Below are 21,103 nucleotides of genomic sequence, written 5' to 3'. Positions count from 1 at the left end.
ATACAAACAACACAATTACTGAAACTAAAAATACTCTAAAAGGAGTCAATAGCAGAATATCTGAAGCAGAAGAATGAATCATTGAGCTGGAAAATAAAATGGTGGAAATAACTTCAGAAGAGAAGAATAAAGTAAAAAGAATGAAAAGAACTGAGATAGTCTCAGGGACTTCTGGGACAATATCAAACACACCAACATTCAAATTACAGACATCCCAGAAGAAGAAAAAAAGAAAGGGTATGAGAAAAATTTTGAAAAGATTATAGTTGAAAATTTCCCCAAAATGGAAAAGGAAATAGTCAGTCAAGTCCAAGAGGCACAAAGAGTCCCGTACAGGATAAACCCAGGGAGAAACATGCCAAGACACATACTAATCAAACTAACAAAGACTAAACACAAAGAAAGAATATTAAAAGCAGCAAGGGAGAAGCAACAAGTAACATAGAATGGAAACCCACTTGCTTAACAGCTGATCTTTCAGCAGAAACTCTGCAGGCAGAAGGGAATGGCAGGATATACTTAAAGTACTGAAAGCAAAAAATCTACAACCAAATCCTTGTACCCAGCAAGGATCTCATTCAAAATTGATGGAGAAATGAAATGTTTTTCAGACAGCAAAAGTTAAGAGAATTCAATACCACCAAGCCAGCTTTACAGCAAATGTTAAAGGGACTTATATAGTCAAGAAAGAGAGAGAGAAAAAAAAAAAATCTACAAAATCAACCCCAAACAACTAGGAAAATAGCAATTGGAACGTATGTGTGTGTGTGTGTGTGTGTGTGTTAGTTGCTTAGTCATATCCAACTCTTTGCAACCCCATAGACTGCAGCCACCAGGTTCCTCCTTCCATGGGATTCTCCAGGCAAGAACACTGGAGTGGGTTGCCATTTCCTTCTCCAAAAGGAACTAGAGAAAGAAAGAAAGTGAAGTTGCTCAGTACTGTCTGACTCTTTCCAACCCCATGGACTATAGCCTACCAGGCTCCTCCATCCATGGAATTTTCCAGGCAACAGTACAGGAGTGGGTTGCCATTTCCTTCTCCGAATTGGAACATATATATCAATAATTACTTTAAAGGTAAATGGATTAACTGCTCCAACCAAATGACACAGACTGGCTGAATGGATGCCAAAACAAGACCCATACATATGATGTCTACCAGAAACCCACTTCAGACCTCAAGACACACATAGACAAAGTGAGAGCATGGAAAAATATATTCCTTGTAAATGTGAAGCAAAAGAAAGCTGAAGTAGCAATTCTCATATCAGACAAAACAGACCTTAAAATAAAGAAGATTACAAGAGATAAAGAAGGACACTACATAATGATCAAGGGATCAATCCAAGAGGAAGACATAACAATTGTAAATATCTATGCACCCAACATAGAAGCATCTCAATACATAAGACAGACACTAACAGACGTAAAAGGAGAAATTGATAGTGACACAATAATAGTAGGGAACCTTAACACCCACTCACGCCAATGGACAGATCATCAAAACAGAAAATTAATAAGGAAACACAAGTCTTAAATGATACATTAGATGAGATGGATCTCATTGATACCTTCAGGACATTCTATCCAAATGCAGAAGAATACACCTTCTTGTCAAGTACACATGGAACATTCTCCAGGATAGACCACATCTTGGGTCACAAATCAAACTTCAGTAAATTTAAGAAAATTGAAACCGTATCAAGCATCTTCTCTGACCACAACACTATGAGACTAGAAATCAATTACAAGAAAAACACTGTAAGAAACACAAACACATGGAGATTAATCAACACGTTTCTAAGTAACCAACAAGTTATTGAAGAAATCAAAAGGGAAATAAAAAAATTTCTAGAAACAAATGACAATGAAAACACAACAACTCAAAACCTATGGGATGCAGCAAAAGCAATTCCAAGAGGGAAGTTTATAGCAATCTTACCTCAAGAAACAAGAAAAATGTCGAATAGACAAACTAAATTTCACCTAAAAGAACTGGAAAAAGAAGAACAAAAAGCCCCCAAAATTAGTAGAAGGAAATAAATCACAAAGATCCAAGCAGAAATAAATGAAAAGGAAATGAAAGAAACAATAGTAAGGATTAATTAAACTAAAAGCTGGCTCTTTGAGAAAATAAACAAAATTGACAAACCTTTAGCCAGCCTCATCAAGGAAAAAAGAGAGAAGAATCAAATCAACAAAATCAGAAATGGAAAAGGAGAGGTTACAACAGACAATGCAGAAATACAAAGGATTATAAGAGACTATTATGAACAACTATATGGCAATAAAATGGATAACCTGGAAGAAATGGACAGATTCTTAGAAAAGTTCAATCTTCCAAGACTGAACCAGGAAGAAATAGAAATTATGAACAGCCCAATTACAAGCACTGAAATTGAAGCTGTGATCAAAAATATCCCCAAAACACAAAAGCCCAGGACTAGATGGCTTCACAGGAGAATTCTATCAAACATTCAGAGAAGAGCTAATGCCTGTCCTTCTAAAACACTTTCAAAAACCTGCAGAGGAAGGAACACTTCCAAACTCATTCTACAAGGCCACCATCACCCTGATACCAAAACCACAAAGACAACACAGGAAAGGAAAACTGCAGGCCGATATCACTGGTGAACACAGATGCAAAAATCCTCAACAAAATTTTAGCACACAGAATTCAGCAACACATCAAAAACCTCATACACCATGATCAAGTTGGGTTTATTCCAGGAAAGCAAGGATTCTTCAATATATGCAAATCAGTCAATGTGATACACCATATTAACAAATTGAAAGATAAAAATCATATGATAATCTCAACAGATGTAGAAAAAGCGTCTGACAAAATTCAGCATCCATTTATGATTAAAACTCTTCAAAAAATGGGCATAGAAGGAACCTACCTCAATTTAGTAAAGGCCATATATGATAAGCCTACAGCAAACATTATTCTCAATGGTAAAAAACTGAAAGTGTTCCCCCTAAGATCAGGAACAAGATAAGGTGTCCAGTTTCACCACTATTATTCAACATAGTTTTGGAAGTCCTAGCTGCAGCAATCAGAGAAGAATAAGAAATAAAAAAAATCCAGATCAGAAAAGAAGAAGCAAAGATCTCACTGTTTTCAGATGACACGATATTGTACATAGAAAACCCTAAAGATAGTATCAGAAAATTACTAGAGTTATTCAGTGGACTTAGCAAATTTGCAGGATACAAAATCAATACACAGAAGTCACTTGCATTTCTATTACTAACAGAAAAATCAGAAAGAAATTAAGGAATCAATCCTATTTGCCATTGCAATAAAAGAATTAAATATCTAGGAATAAACTTACCGAGGGAGACAAAAAGAACTGTACATAGAAAATTATAAGACACAAAAAATGAAATCAAAGATGACATAAACAGATGGAGAGATATTCCATGTTCCTAGGCAGGAAAAATCAATATTGTGAAAAAGACTATACTACCAAACACAATGTACAGATTCAATGAGATCCCTATCAAATTACCAATAGCATTTTTCACAGAACTAGAACAAAAAAATTTCACAATTCATATGGGAACACAAAAGACCCCGAATAGCCAAAGCAGTCTTGAGAAAGAAGAATGGAGCTGGAGGAATCAACCTTCCTGACTTCAGATTATACTACAAAGCTACAGTCATCAAGACAGTATGGTACTGGCACAAAAACAGAAATATAGACCAATGGAGTAAGATAAAAAGCCCAGAAATAAACACACGTACCTATGAGTACCTTATTTTTGACAAAGGAGGCAAGAATATACAATGGGGCAAAGACAGCCTCTTCAATAAATGGTGCTGGGAAAATTGGACAGCTACATGTAAAAGAATGAAATTAGAACACTTCCTAACACCATACACAAAGATAAACTCAAAATGGATTGAAGACCTAAATGTAAGACCAGAAACTACAAAACTCTTAGAGGAAAACAAAGGCAGAACACTCGACATAAATGAAAGCAAGATCCTCCATGACCTACCTCCAAGAGTATCAGAAATAAAAACAAAAGTAAATAAGTGGGACCTGATTAAATTTAAAAGCTTTTGCACAGCAAGGGAAACTATAAGCAAGGTGAAAGACAACCCTCTAAATGGGAGAAAATAATAGCAAATGAAACAACTGACAAAGGATTAATTTCTAAAATATACAAGCAGCTCATACAACTCAATGCCAGAAAAACAAACAACCCAATCAAAAAGTGGGGAAAAGACCTAAACAGACATTTCTCCAAAGAAGACAAAGATGGCTAACAAACGCGTGAAAAGATGCTCAACATCACTCATTATTAGAGAAACGCAAATAAAAACTACAGTGAGATATCACCTCACACCAGTTAGAATGGCCATCATCAAAATGTCTACAAACAATAAATGCTGGAGAGGGTTTAGAGAAAAAAAGAACACTGTTGGTGGGAATGTAAACTGATACAGACCCTATGGAAGACCGTATGGAGATTCCTTAAAAAAGTAGGAATAAAACCACCATATGACCCAACAATCCCACTCCTAGGCATATCCCCTGAGGAAACCAAAATTGAAAAGGACACACGTATCCCATTGTTCACTGCAGCACTATTTACAATAGCTAGAACATGGAAGCAACCTAGATGTCTATCGACAGATGAATGGATAAACAAGGTGTGGTACATATAAAAAATGGAATATTACTCAGCTATAAAAAGGAACACATTTGAGTCAGTTCTGATGAGGTGGATGAACCTAGAACCTATTATACAGAGTGAAATGAGTCAGAAAAAGAAAGATAAATATCATATTCTAACACATATATACAGAATCTAGAAGAATGGTACTGAAGAACTTATTTACAGGGTAGCAGTGGAGAAACAGACATAGAGAATAGAGTTATGGACATGGGGAGAGGGGAAGAGAGGGTGAGATGTATGGAAAGAGCAACGTGGAAACTTACATAACCATATGTAAAATAGATAGCCAATGGGAATTTGCTGTATGGCTCAGGAAACTCAAACAGGGGCTCTGGATCAACCTAGAGGGGTGGGGTGGGGAGGGAGATGGGAGGGAGGTTGACAAGGGAGGGGAAATATGTATACCTATGGCTGATTCATGTTGAGGTTTGACAGAAAACAACAAAATTCTGTAAAGCAATTATCCTTCAGGAAAAAAGAAAAAAAAATTTCTTCTTGAGCGACATCATATCCCTTCCTTAGCCTGTATGGCTCTTTGTGAACAAAATAACTATACATTGCCCCAGGAACATTCAGTTCAGTTCAGTTCAGTTCAGTTGCTCAGTCGTATCCAACTCTTTGCAACCCCATGAATCACAACACGCCAGGCCTCCCTGTCCATCACCAACTCCCGGAGTTCACTCAAACTCATGTCCACAGAGTCGGTGATGCCATCTAGCCATCTAATTCTCGGTCGTCCCCTTCTCCTCCCGCCCCCAACCTTTCCCAGCATCAGAGTCTTTTCCAGTGAGTCAACTCATTGCATCAGGTGGCCAAAGTATTGCAGTTTCAGTTTTAGCATCAGTCCTTCCAATGAACACCCAGGATCGATCTCCCTTAGAATGGACTGGTTGGATCTCCTTGCAGTCCAAGGGACTCTCAAGAGTCTTTTCCAACACCAGAGTTCAAAAGCATCAATTCTTCGGTGATCAGCTTTCTTCACAGTCCAACTCTCACATCCATTCATGACCACGGGAAAAACCATAGCCTTGACTAGACGGACCTTGGTTGGCAAAGTAATGTCTCTGCTTTTTAATATATTATCAAGGTTGGTCATAACTTTCCTTCCAAGGAGTAAGCATCTTTTAATTTCATGGCTGCAATCAGCATCTGCAGTGATTTTGGAGCCCCAAAAAATAAAGTCTGACACTGTTTCCACTGTTTTTCCATCTATTTCCCATGAAGTGATGGGACCAGATGCCATGATCTTTGTTTTCTGAATGTTGAGCTTCAAGCCAACCTTTTCACTCTCCTCTTTCTCTTTCATCAAGAGGCTTTTGAGTTCCTCTTCACTTTCTGCCATAAGGGTAGTATCATCTGCATATCTGAGATTATTGATATTTCTGCCAGCAATCTTGATTCCAGCTTGTGCTTCTTCCAGCCCAGCGTTCCTCATGATGTACTCTGCATATAAGTTAAATAAGCAGGGTGACAATATACAGCCTTAACGTACTCCATTTCCTCTTTGGAACCAGTCTGTTGTTCCATGTCCAGTTCTAACTGTTGCTTCCTGACCTGCATACAGGTTTCTCAAGAGGCAGGTCAGGTGGTCTGGGATTCCCATCTCTTTCAGAATGTTCCACAGTTTATTGTGATCCACACAGTCAAAGGCTTTGGCATAGTCAATGAAGCAGATGTTGGCAATTTGATCTCTGGTGCCTCTGCCTTTTCTAAAACCTGCTTGAACATCTGGGAGTTCACGGTTCACATATTGCTGAAGCCTGGCTTGGAGAATTTTGAGCATGACTTTACTAGCGTGTGAGATGAGTGCAATTGTGCGGTAGTTTGAGCATTCTTTGGCATTGCCTTTTTTGGGGATTGGAATGAAGACTGACCTCTTCCAGTCCTGTGGCCACTGCTGAGTTTTCCAAATTTGCTGGCATATTGAGTGCAGCACTTTCACAGCATCATCTTTCAAGATTTGAAATAGCTCAACTGGAATTCTATCACCTCCACTAGCTTTGTTCGTAGTGATGCTTTCTAAGGCCCACTTGACTTCACATTCCAAGATGTCTGGCTCTAGGTCAGTGATCACGTTATCGTGACTATCTTGGTCGTGAAGATCTTTTTTGTACAGTTCTTCCTTGTATTCTTGCCACCTCTTCTTAATATCTTCTGCTTCTGTTAGGTCCATACCATTTCTGTCCTTTATTGAGCCCATCTTTGCATGAAATGTTCCCTTGGAATCTCTAATTTTCTTGAAGAGATCTCTTGTTTTTCCTATTCTGTTGTTTTCCTCTATTTCTTTGCATTGATCACTGAGGAAGCCTTTCTTATCTCTCCTTGCTATTCTTTGGAACTCTGCATTCAGATGCTTATATCTTTCCTTTTCTCCTTTGCTTTTCGCCTCTCTTCTTTTCACAGCTATTTGTAAGGCCTCCTCAGACAGTCATTTTGCTTTTCTGCATTTCTTTTCAATGGGGATGTCTTGGTCCCTGTCTCCTTTACAATGTCATGAACCTCCGTCCAGAGTTCATCAGGCACTCTATCTATCAGATCTAGTCCCTTAAATCTATTTCTCACTTCCACTGTATAATCATAAGGGATTTGATTTAGGTCATACCTGAATGGTCTAGTGGTTTTCCCTAGTTTCTTCAATTTAAGTCTGAATTTGGCAATGAGTTCATGATCTGAGCCACAGTCAGCTCCTGGTCTTGTTTTTGCTAACTGTATACAGCTTCTCCATCTTTGGCTGCAAAGAATATAATCAATCTGATTTCGGTGTTGACCATCTGGTCATGTCCATGTGTAGAGTCTTTTGTGTTTTTGGAAGAGGGTGTTTGCTATGACCAGTGCATTCTCTTGATAAAACTCTATTAGCCTTTGCCCTGCTTCATTGCCAGGAACATTAATATATATTAAATGTAATCTATAAATAGTAAGATGCTTTATAAGTATTTGTTTACATGAAAGACTCTCCAGTCAGCACGTGAACTGCTTGAGGATGAAGTGTGTGTTCTAAGTCCTCATCATCAGTATAGGTATCCCAGGTGGCTCCATGGTAAAGAATCCTCCTGCCAAGCAGGAGACCCGGGTTCAGTCCTTGGGTCGGAACGATCTCCTGGAGAAGGAAATGGCTACCCACTCCAGCATTCTTGCCTGGAAAATTCCATGGACAGAGGAACCTGGCTCGACCCATGGGGTCTCAAAAGAGGTACCACTTAGTGACTAAAGACTAACATAGAGGACGAGCTCCAGCTATTGAATGGATGAAAGATAAAAATAAATATCCTAGCTCTAACTGCAACTGGAATATAACTTATCTGTTGGATCCTTATCCAGAGGATAAGTAATTAACCTATTTGTATCAGAAATCAAATTTTCTTTGCATTCCTCAAAAGCTTATTATTGCTTTCAAAACAGTACTACAACAGCAAAAACAACAGTTATCATTGTTAGCTACTGTTAGGAGCGGGGTTTCTTCATAAGGAATCGATTACCCTGTATTATGCCTCCTTTCCTTTGTAAGGAAACCATTTCCTGCTTTCCCCTATTCTCACCCACCCCACATTCACAAACACACCTCTCCTTTTGAAAACTTTCTCCCTCGACTTCAATCTTCTTCTACATGGGGCTGGCAATTCTACAACCCAGGCCACGGGGATGTGAGGCTACCTCTAGGTCAACAGGATTCTTCTTTTCGTGATTTTTAAAATTGAAACTAAAAGAACACAAGTGCCTCAAACAAGCCCCATGAAGAAAGTCGGTATCAAACAAGTCTAAAGAAAATCAATCCTGAATATTCATTGGAAGGACTGATGCTGAAGCTGAACCTCCAATATTTTGGCCACCTGAGGTGAAGAGCCAGCTCATTAGAACAGACCCTGATGCTGGGAAAGATTGAAGGCAGGAGGAGAAGGGGACGACAGAGGATGAGATGGCTGGATGGCATTAATGACTCAACGGACATGAGTTTGAGCAAGCTCCGGGAGATGGTGAAGGATAGGGAGGCCTGGCATGCTGCAGTCCATGGAGGTCACAGAAAGTCAGACATGACTGAGTGACTGAACAATAACAACAGAATGCACAGAATGAAGAAACAAAGGACATGGTTCCAGATCTTGCTTCCAGTTGTCACTTAAATCAGAGCACTTTCCCTCCTTGGCTTAACTTGCAGTTTGTTTGTTTATGGAAAGTAAAATCCTATCACTTGAAATAAGAGACTATAATCTTCCAACTAACACACATCCATGATCTCATTTAACCCTCCCAACAACTATATGCAGTAAACGGTATCTTTATTTTATGGATAAGGAACCAGAAAGCTCAGAACAGAGAAGCATGCCCAAGGCATCTGATTAATATGAGCTGTGATTCAAATTAGGTCATTCAGATGCCAAAATACAAACACTTGACTTCCCTGCCTCTTTCTGAACCACTCTTTGAGCAACCTGAACACCAATTTGAATTCAGTGACCCTAGACAAGAGGCAGAAAGCACAAGTCTTCTCTTCATTAATAAAAAGATGCTATTGATCTTGGTTAACTCCTGGGGGTACTACAGACTTCAATTAAATACCTTGATAAAGTGTTCTGAGAATATAAATAGTCATTGTTTTATAGACTACACTCCTAAACATTTGCATCTTACAATGCCAGTAATTGGGATGCAGGAAAATAGTGCTCTTTAAAACGTAATCCAAAAAAACCTTGTGCATAAATATTCAGTTCAGTTCAGTTCAGTCGCTCAGTCGTGTCCGACTCTTTGCGACCCCATGAACCACAGCACACCAGGCCTCCCTGTCCATCACCAACTCCTGGAGTTCACTCAAACTCATGTCCATCGAGTCGGTGATGCCATCCAGCCATCTCATTCTCTGTTGTCCCCGTCTCCTCCTACCCTCAATCCCTCCTAGCATCAGACTTTTTTCCAGTGAGTCAACTTGTCGCATGAGATATTAGTAATTTAACTGAACATTAATATGTTTGCTTCAGACACTAAGATATAATTGGTATTTCAGAAGTAGGTTCCCTCAAAAGACCTTAAGTTAAATCAAAAAGCAAAACATTTCTAGAAAATTGAATCTTCCTACTATTGTAGAAAAATCAGTTAGAATTTTAATTGGTACTTCTTTAGTCTTGGTACTTGCTCATAGACATAATGTGACCATGATCTTCCCGGTCAATTATTAACACAAATCATTGATTTGGGAATGGAGAAAAGCAAACACACACAAACCAAAGGAAGATGGATTTGTGCGTGAACCTAATTTTCCTCCGAAGAAAAACAGACATCTCCTCCAACGTAAGCGTATGATTAGATTTACTTTTTCTATTAGTAACTTATTTAATGTGGCAACAAACAAAAGGTAATCCATTAAAAAGCAATTTTCCTCTTACTCCAGGGTGTTTCATCATTTGCTATCTAGCACTCAATCAGAATGTAGCAATCCTTTAATATTTTATGAGTAGAAAACAACCAATTTGGGCATGTAGACTTCAGAAACGTGGGGGTCTTTGGTAGGCTTGCAAAATGTTGGAAATGGGCTCTGCAGTCAGTAGAGGGTGAACACAGGTCAACCTGAAAGCTCAGACTATCGAAATTTGAAAATTATGCTTTAGATCAGATAATGGGTGCATATATACATATATTTATGAATATATAAACACACATTTATAGCTAAGAGGAAAAATATCAGTTTCAACTCATATACTTTCTCAAGTGGAAGACTGACTCCTGGGGACAGAGATCATATCTGGTTCACCTTTGCACCTACAGTGTTCAACATAGTCTCTGGCATATTGTAATTAATCAGCAGATTTTTATTAAACAAATGAATAGATGCATTTGTCATCTCAGACGAAAGGAAGCCTGCCATGGAGATGTCAGCAACCAGACCTGACCTGGTGCTGAGCAAGTCGCAGCAGCATATTGGAGGCCTTCTCTGCAGCAGAAGGTTCTCACCTTCTGAAATGGTGCATAGTGTGTGGAACACCTCCAGGGACCCCAAAGGTATTTGCCTTCATTCTTACTTGGTTACCTCAGCCCATAGGAATGGGATTCTCTCCTGGTTCCTGGCTTGACTACCAGGTCCTCAAAAATCTGGGGAGGGTACTCTACACCAGGCAGAGGTCAGCCTCTAATCTATACCATTTCCCTCCCTCAAAGCACAGAGCTGACATTTATGTGAGCAGCATGCCCTGCTTAGACTCTTGTCACAAAAGTTCTTGTCCACACACCAGATGGGGCACCATCGACAGAGAGGAGAGTCCAGATCAGATACACATTAATCTTGCCCACATACGGCCTGAAATGTGGCCATCTTGTCCAAGTTAGTTCCCCTAGGTTGAATACTCTCTGTTCCTAGGGTACTCCTCTCATACTTACCCTTGCGATTTCAGACACCAAAGTTACTTGTAATCAAGCCAAAATGAATGCAACTACTCAAACCATCACCCCAACCATTTCTGGGGAAATGTAGGAATATGAGCACGCAGTGAAGTCTGCTACTCGTTACTCAAGGACACAAATGTCATAAGTAGCGAAGACAGAATCCTGCTGCCTGTTGTCCCCAACATTCTCCCGCTGCTAAGTCACTTCAGTCGTGTCCGACTCTGTGTGACCCCATAGATGGCAGCCAACCAGGCTCCCCTGTCCCTGGGATTCTCAAGGCAAGAACACTGGAGTGGGTTGCCATTTCCTTCTCCAATGCGTGAAAGTGAAAAATGAAAGTAAAGTCGCTCAGTCGTGTCCCACACTTCGCGACCCCGTGGACTGCAGCCTGCCAGGCTCCTCCATCCATGGGATTTTCCAGGCAAGAGTACTGGAGTGGGGTGCCATTGCCTTCTCCCTCTAGTCCACCATATTTCTGTTCTGTGCTAACTTGTAGCATAACGGACACATGTCCATTAGGCAAAGGAGAAAAGCAGAAAGCTGGTATGACAGTCAAAGCACACAAGAGGATACCTTCTGCCATCATCAAGATGAGAGTAGGATAGCCAAAGCAGGCCACTGGGGAAGACAAAAATGAAGGCAGGACAAGAAAAGGACATTGCAAGGCAGTAATCTGGACACAGGATATACCAGCCAAGCAGAGCGTGACTGTTCTCGTTTCTGAAAATCTTGGATAGTCACCAGTGCCTTTTAGCAAGTGACTTTCTATACTTTTCCCCATCAAATTGAGATAAACAGGAAATAGTCACGCTTATCAGACTGAGGAATTCAGGCAGATTTTTTTGATTCAGGACTTTAATTCTTCAGTGGAATACCTAGTAAGCTACATAGCAGACATAAATCTCCACAAGTTAGTGAAATGAAGAGTAGGAAGGATAACTCAGGTCAAGGATTGAAGTAAAAATGAAATGTTAGCATCGGTGATAAGTGAAACCAAGCAGGCTACATATACATCTCTCAGGATAGGTTGTTACTCTTTTAATGCAAAAATGACCTAATTTGGGCTCATAAGTAATGAACCTTCATGGGAGTTCCACACCCATTTTGGTTTCTTTCCCCCACCCACATTGGGAGGATGATAACACTCACTGTGCTTGGTCAAACAGGCTCAAATTCTTAGCTTTTTTCCTTATTAAGTTCTACATTTTTAAATTTACCTTAGCAGTGATGGTAGTCAGTTTTACACTGTAAATAAAACATAACCCCCTTTCCAATTTCATCTTTAGATTCCTTCCCATCAATCATTACAGACCATTATTTTACACTCTCAAACAGGTGACTAAATATTTATGCTTTCACAATAATACCAAACACTAGACATTTCTCTGGTACAAATAGCTTTCGCTGATGCCTATGTTATTAAGTCTACAAGAAAAGATTTATATGTGTGTCAGCTCTATAACTGTTATAGGGAATGGAATGGAATTTAGCTGCTGCTATACAAACAGTGTCAGACTTTGTTTTTTTGGGCTCCAAAATCACTGCAGATGCTGATTGCAGCCATGAAATTAAAAGACGCTTGCTCCTTGGAAGGAAAGTTATGACCAACCTTGATAGTATATTAAAAAGCAGAGACATTACTTTGCCGACCAAGGTCCGTCTAGTCAAGGCAATGGTTTTTCCCGTGGTCATGTATGGATGTGAGAGTTGGACTGTGAAGAAAGCTGATCGCCGAAGAATCGATGCTTTTGAACTGTGGTGTTGGAGAAGACTCTTGAGAGTCCCTTATACTGCAAGGAGATCCAACCAGTCCATTCTAAAGGAGATCAATCCTGGATGTTCATTGGAGGGACTGATGCTAAAGCTGAAACTCCAATACTTTGGCCACCTCATGAGACGAGTTGACTCACTGGAAAAGACTCTGATGCTGGGAAAGGTTGGGGGCGGGAGGAGAAGGGGACGACGGAGAATGAGATGGCTGGATGGCATCACCGACTCTGTGGACATGAGTTTGAGTGTACTCCGGGAGTTGGTGATGGACAGGGAGGCCTGGCGTGCTGTGATTCATGGGGTCGCGGAGAGTCGGACACGACTGAGCGACTGAACTGAACTGAACTGAACTGATAGGGAGATTCAGTGTTAACAATGATTGCCGGCCAGGTTAAATCAGATTTGCCTTAATTGGTTAAAACCAAACTATGCCAGGGAGCAAAAGGTAAGAGAATTATCATGCTCTCTATTTCTAGGTATCATCTCAAATTTTGTAACACTGTGTAAGGGAGGAAAAGAGCAATAAGCATATTTCTTTTTTTTTTTTTTTGTGACTTTCTCAAAATTTATTTATTTATTTATTTATTTATTTTTATAATTTTTTTTTCTTTACAGTTAAAAGTATTTTTATTAAAAAAGCACAAATGCAAAGAAATGAACAGAGGAAAATTTATGCGTTTCTGACCACATTTTTCATGATTAGCTACTCATTTCCTTCAATAATTCTATCTTTCATAGAGAAAGGATTCTAAGCAAGTAAAATACTGGAAGCAAGAGAATTTCATTAAAGTGTGCAGTTTTTCTTTATATAAGAAAGATGTTTCAAAAAGCAAAAAGAAAATGATCTACTGGTAGCTTAAAAACTGGAATTTTTGAAAAGAAACCTATAGATCTTTTCCTAAACAGAGCAATATACACTCTTACAATATTTCAAATTTGGTCACAATACCTTCACATTTTTCCATTCCTGTAGATTTTAATATTTATTCCCAGAGCAGACATGCAGAAATACATACATGGGAAACCTGAGTTACAGAATGTCCGGTCCATGGGAATGATGCCCATGCTCAGCTGTCAGCACCTTGGGAACCCTGCGTGTAGGTGGGCACCCCCAGAAGCTGGATCTCTGCCAAGCTTCATACCCTGAGGGAAACGAGGGTACTTACGCAGCTCGCCCACTTTCAGGATTTCACACAGCATCTTGGTCAGCTCTATACTACTGCGGCCAAAGGGACATTCATGCTTATCTTCTCGGCTACTGTTCTCAAGCACAATCTGCAAGCAGGAAAGGAAGGAGGTCAGAAAGGGAAGTCAGTTTACAGAAAACATCAAAAATGTTGGCTTTATTGTAATAGAGAAACAGATCCACTCCAGACCACCAAACTAGGTCTCTTGGGAGCAGAACAATTGTACTCTAAGTATAGTCTCTGTATATAGGACTGAAAACTCTCTTGTTTTCCAGATCTCCTAAAACCATTTCCAACTCTGTAAGAGGATATTTTGCTCATCAGTTTCCACTTACCCAGAGGTGCCCATAGAGAGCTTTTAAAAATAGTACAATAAAGACTTTTTACTTAAGTAACAAAACCACTCTCTTCTTCTCCCAGTCACAGCTTCCCCTTCCTGGGAATAGCAGCTCTCCTTTAATGACTTCAGCTCCTACAGTTTCTTTCTCTTTTTGAAATATTCTTTTCCACTATGGTGTATCATAGGGTATAGAATACAGTTCTCTATGCTATTCAGTAGGAACTTGTTGTCTCTCCATTCTATATCTAAAAGTTTGAAAGAAAGTGACTCAGTCGTGTCCGACTCTTTGCAATCCCATGGACTGTATAGTCCATGGATTTCTCCAGGCCAGAATACTGGAGTGGGTAGCCTATCCCTTCTCCAATGGATCTTCCCAACCCAGGAATCAAACCAGGGTCTCCTGAATTGCAGACAGTTTCTTTACCAACTGAGCTATCAGGGAAGCCACGTAAAAGCTTACATCCTGCTAATCCTAACCTGCCACTCCATCCCTCCCCTCCAACCCCCTTCCCCTTGACAACCACGAGATTCTGTTTCAAAATAGGTTCATTTGTTTCATATTTTAGATTCCACATAAAAGTGACATCATATGGTATTTGTCTTTCTCCTTTTGGCTTACTTCACTTAGTTTGATAATCACCAACTACATCCATGTTGCTGCAAATGTTATTATTCCATTTTTTAAAAATGGTTCAGCTCCTATATTTAATCACACATTTCCCACAGGAGTTTCCATGTTCTTACAAGAGCTCACCCCGGCATTAGTTGACCAAGCACATCTAACGGGCATGTGACACAAAAATGGACCAACCAGAGTCCTTCCCTGAGACTTATCACCAAAGTGGGAAAAACTGGCCCAACTATGCTTATATTACCCAAGAGGTATGAGTGTAGGAACTACCTGAAAGTGAGTCTGCAAGAAAAAAAAAGAAAAGCAAGTCAAAATGCAAGGGAAAACAGAGAGGAGAGGTAGGGGTGGCCGTGGCAACATTTGAGTGCTGAGCAAAACTACCTCCCTAAATTTATGGTTTATTTGAGTGCTGAGCAAAACTACCTCCCTAAATTTATGGTTTATTTGCTTAACCCTCCCTTTGAAAATTATTTGTGCCATCTAACAAATTCTCTTCTTTCCTTAAGCTGGTTTGAGATATTCCTACCATAACTAAGGGAGCCATTTAGCACATTTATTAAACAAAAGGAAAACAAAAAAGGAAAAACTCTACTTCAGGAATAAAGGGCTATTAGCCAACTATTATAACGTACACAAAATAATAACAATAATAAAAAAATTAAGGCTGCCAAACTTCAAATTCATATTTTTTTTCATATATATATATATGACTGTATCACTTTGCTATCAAATTCACATGTTGACAAAAAGAATAATCAGCTTACTCATCTCTGAAGTACCCTATAACTTTCCCAGTGGGGTTGTCTGGAATGTCCTTAAAAGCTATAGGACCCTCAGTAGGTATCTCCCAGAAGTGTTTACCACAACGCAGTGTACCGACTTTTGTGGTTTTCTCCCCAGACTATGACTTCTTCAGTGGGAGAAATGATGTTTTATTCATTCAATCAACAGTAGTAATTGAGTACCTATTGTCTACCAGAAAGATGCTAGGCCCATAGAGTGGAGAGCAAGACCAGGGCTCTGACCTATAGGAGCATCTACTCTAATCATGGGAGACAGACAAAACAAAAGAGGCAATTACAGAGAGAATAGCACTGATATATATACACTATCATGTATAAAAGAATTAGTGGGAAGTTGCTAAATAACACAGGGAGCCCAGCCTGGTGCTCTGTGATGACCTAGAGCAGAGAAGTGTGGGGTGGGAGTGGAGGGAGGGAAGAGAGGGAAGGGATACACACACACACACACACACACACACACACATGACTGATCTGTGTTGTTTTACAGCAGAAAGCAACATAAAATTGTAAAGCAATTTTCCATCAATTAAAAAATTAATGTATTTTTTGAAAACGAGGTAATTATAGTTTACAACAAGTGCTACCAAAAAGATTAACTGGTTGAGGTGGTAAAGAATAACAAGAAAGACCTGGAGAGGCAAGTAGATAACCAGGTGACTATTAGGAATCAAGGGGTGAGACAGAGTTTGCCATGTCAAGGTCTAGGAGAAAGAATAGTCCAGGCAGAGATCAAAGACAGAGCCGCTGAGTTGAGTATGGTATGTTTCACTCTCCTCACATGCCCTGGTTTACAATGCAGAGGGGTCTGGAGCTGTGAAGGGCAGTATTAGGATTCCAGGAGCCCGAGCAGGGGAGAGAGAGCCAGAGGGCATAGAGGTTGGCTGAAACCACTGCCCCAGGGCTCCAGCAGGTGTGCTTTTCAAATTCTGAGATGCTAACCTGGAGGTTTAGACAGGTGAGCAACATGGCCTGATTTGTTTTGAAAGATCTACAAGTGTAAAGAATGGATAGCAGGGCCTAAGAAAGAAAGTGCAGTCCTTGAGGAGGGCCTATAGCATCCCTGGCAGAGATGAAGGTGGCTCAGCTCTTGACTGAGAGGGTGCACTCATTACACAGTAAGTGACCAAAAAAGGCAAGGAGAACACACAAGAAATGAATACGGAAAGTGTGTAGGAAAGACAGATAACAGGAAGGCTATTTGGAAGAAGTGAAGAAAAAGGGAGAAAATTAAAAGGGGAAGAAGGAAAAGTAAATGAAAGTGCTGTTTTATTTACACAGACTGGGTTCCAAATAGCAAAGTAACATGAGGCAGCACAGGATATGGAGAATGGTTTAAAAACAAAGGAGTAGGGACTTCCCTGGCAGTCCCATGGCTAAGATTATGCCTTCCAATGTAGGGGGATCAGGTTTGACCCCTGTTCGGGGAGTTAAGATCCCACACGCCTCACCAGCAAAAATAAAACAAAACATACCCTACTTATTTAACTTATATGCAGAGTACATCATGAAGAACACTGGGCTTGAAGAAGCACAAGCTGGAATCAAGATTGCCGGGAGAAATATCGATAACCTCAGATATGCAGATGACACCACCCTTATGGCAGAAAGTGAAGAGGAACTCAAAAGTCTCTTGAGGAAAGTGAAAGAAGAGAGTGAGAAAGTTGGCTTAAAGCTCAACATTCAGAAAACAAAGATCATGGCATCTGGTCCCATCACTTCATGGGAAATAGATGGGGAAACAGTGGACACAGTGTCAGACTTTATTTTTTTGGGCTTCAAAATCACTGTGGATGCTGATTGCAGCCATGAAATTAAAAGATGCTTACTCCTTGGAAGGAAAGTTATGACCAACCTAGATAGCATATTAAAAAGCAGAGACATTACTTTGCCAGCCAAGGTCCGTCTAGTCAAGGCTATGGTTTTTCCCGTGGTTTTGTATGGATGTGAGAGTTGGACTGTGAAGAAAGCTGATTGCCGAAGAATTGATGCTTTTGAACTGTGGTGCTGGAGAAGACTCTTGAGAGTCCCTTGGATTGCAAAAAGATCCAACCAGTCCATTCTAAAGGAGATCAATCCTGGGTGTTCATTGGAAGGACTGATGTTAAAGCTGAAACTCTAATACTTTGGCCACCTCATGCAAAGAGCTGACTCACTGGAAAAGACTCTGATGCTGGGAGAGATTGGGGGCTGGAGTAGAAGGGGACGACAGAGAATGAGATGGCTGGATGGCATCACTGACTCAATGGATATGAGTTTGAGTGAACTCCGGGGAGTTGGTGATGGACAGGGAGGCCTGGTGTGCTTTGATTCATGGGGTCACAGAGAGTCGGACACGACTGAGTGACTGAACTGAACTGAACTGATACATGTGATGCTGGAAGGAACATCCTCAAATGGAAATGGTTGATTTGTTTGTGTGGTACTGTCAATGTGTATGATTATGTGTGTGTATATTTATGTGTGTTACTGTTATAGTGTTGGTGAGGAAAACAATGGGAGCACATTTGTTTTAAAATTCTACTCCTTTTGGTTTTTTAAATTTATTCCCATTATATTTTTTAATATATTCCCATCCATCAGTGAATTTTCATTTCTCTTTGAAAATATTTGTATCTGAGATAGCCCCATCAAGGAGCAAATCTGAATCTGTGGATGATGGGGAAATGAAGGGAGGAAACACAGCAGTCTAAGACAGAAGAGAAAGAAAAGACAGGAGACAGGTAGTTTTCAGCCAGCCTGTAGCTCCCACCGAGGACATTCCCTGGCATTTCACATAACATTCTATTAACATTTCATGAGCACATCAATATTTAATGAGGATGTGATCTGAATACACTGCACGTGTATTCACTGAATTACTGCAGCCAATAAATGTTCCGAAAACATTTCCAAGGCACTGTTTATTAGCAGGCACTAAATTAAGGAGTAATTTAAGTAACCAATATGTAAATCAGCTTAGAAAAGCCCTGCTCTTCACCTTTTAATGTACCATCCATCTTATCATATTTATCCACCTGAAGAAAAATAAACTCTCCTTCTTTACTAGTTTTTTTAGACAAGACTGACACAAATCATTCAAGTTAGTTACCTGCATGGGCTTTAAGGTCAACATTGTCACAAAAATATTCAGAAAAGAATAAATTATAAGGTTACTAATAAGATATTACTATAGTGAGAGATCATTCTTAGACTACACAGTAGTTTTTTAACTTAATATACTAATATATCTGTTTTCAATTTCAACATTCTGGTATTATCCATGTTTATCTGACATACTTGGGCTTCTATCTGAAAATATCAAAGCGTATTTTTCATCTTTATTTTTTTCCCTCACTCTTTGGTTTTAAGAGCAAACAAACTGTAACAGAAACCTCGATGGATGGAATATGTATTTAAACTTGCTATTATCACTTACCTTAGAATATTTCATACAGAAAAAGAAGTTGTAACTGCATATTTTATAAAACACTGGATATTTACGCAATATTAAGTATAAAACATTTGATCAAATACTTCAAGTTTACAGAGTATATTTACATATTTTCTATACACTGACCCCAACAAGTCTATAAGATCAATGAGGCAGGTGTTATTATTATTCTCTTAGGAAAGCTGAAACAACGGGAAGAGGTGACCTGCTTAGATCATACCTAGGTCACTCCTGGAATTCAATTTTTAAGGTCTTCAATTTCCAAATCTCTTTCTGCCCCATTATAGCTTACAAATTGCCTTCACATACACTTTGCCATGAAACTCAATGGATTTCATGTCTCAAGACGCTAAGGGAACTTTGATCAATTTCCTCTATCTCACTGAAGTGGTTCTATAAATCCCAGCCCCTCCTAGACAAAGGTATAAGGTTCTCTCTTGGCTCATTTATCCCCTGAGGGTCAGTAACAATTACTCGGGTGAATGACTTTGTGCAGAGTGTCCCTACAGGCTTTGTTTTCATGCATTTTGAGTTCTTCTTCTGCACTGGTGCAGACGACAAGCCTCTCTGGCTTGGGAGGGACTATTAAGCACTGAGAACAAGGCCAGCCACACACTAGTAACTGCCCTTCTTTGGCTCCTGGGACCACCCTTAGCCTCAGCATCACATTGCTGACATTTACATTGTCCCTGACACACTTTTTCCACCTTTTCCTGAGTAAGCCTCATCTGAGGTGAGTCTGGTTCATTCTGCTTTCCCTGTAGCCAGCCCTGGAGCAAGCCTCAGGGACTTCCTCCATCTCCTCTCATCTGTGGAGACTTCTTGTTCATACCGCTTCGACTCTGAGTGTCACAGGAAGCCTCAAGGTCTCCTCACAGGCCACCAAGGACAGTGTCTGAACCTACTTACACCAGAAATACAAGATAGATGGTCCGAGGTGCTTGTATTCAAGCAGGCATCTTCCATGGGTTATACAAGTTATATACGAGGTTATACAAGCTATACATGAGGTTACACAAGTTATATACGAAGTTATACAAGTTATACACAAGGTTATACAAGTACAGACAATGAGAAAGGACCCCGAAAAACAAGTCACAGTCTGATAGTTTTGGCAATAAAGTCCCAAGACTAAACAGTTACAGTCACCATAGGAACCTGTCCTCGGAGTCTTGTCAACTCCATAAGCTCTGCAAAAACTTGTCTCTTCACCTACCAGAGAAAATGCCAGTCTTCTCCCATGTTAAACCAATAAATAAAAAATAAAGATCTTTACTGTATCAACAAGTCCCCTCCCTACCCCCAACACAGTGGTACTTCTACATTAGTAACAGAATCATGGAACACCCCAGAATGAAGTGTTAGCCCTTAGATCTCATCATCGACACACAAATATTTTCTGAATCAACATGTAAGGCCACCTTCGGGGGTCTTACATCCATAGAGATTTGGGAGACAAGAGCAAGCCACCTCGTACGTTTCCCTTGGTACCAAAGATAATGGTGATTGGTGCCAGAAGGCCAGAGGGAAAGCTTTAGAAAGAGCACCGAGCTACCTCAAACGGGCTGCACAAGACCTTAATCATGATCATGAATTTTGAGCAAGTCCTTAAAAATTACACAGAAACATGCCAAATCCTAATATGATTTTAAGTGTGCAGAGAACAAAGTAATATTACAACCATAGAAAGTGTGCCAAGCTTGAAAATAAACCACAGCAAATCAGAATCCCAGGCAGTCAGTCTACCCAATCTACCACCACTTCTTCACAAATGAGCATAGTGAGCCCCAAAGTAAATAGCTTTAAAGGCACAGACAAGATGGGAGAAAAAGAGAAACAGAACTAATATTGATCAAGAACTTTTATTTCCCAGACTTT

The 21,103-nt window shown here is 39.9% G+C and overlaps 1 protein-coding gene across 3 annotated transcripts in view; it reads right to left on the bottom strand.

Moving 5' to 3' along the window:
* The window catches only part of ELMO1 (engulfment and cell motility 1), a 592,587-nt gene that overhangs the window by 263,513 nt on the left and 307,971 nt on the right, over positions 1-21,103 (bottom strand). For all 3 annotated transcript variants that reach the window (XM_055420868.2, XM_055420867.2, XM_055420869.2), the window contains exon 15: positions 14,001-14,109. In XM_055420868.2, the coding sequence (XP_055276843.1) occupies positions 14,001-14,109 (109 nt within the window). The remainder of the gene's footprint in view (positions 1-14,000; positions 14,110-21,103) is intronic.

This window comes from Moschus berezovskii, chromosome 3, assembly GCF_049115385.1.
Source record: "Moschus berezovskii isolate FMDL1 chromosome 3, NW_MosBer_1.0, whole genome shotgun sequence".
NCBI lineage: Eukaryota > Metazoa > Chordata > Mammalia > Artiodactyla > Moschidae > Moschus > Moschus berezovskii.
This window is presented reverse-complemented; position numbering and strand designations above follow the sequence as displayed.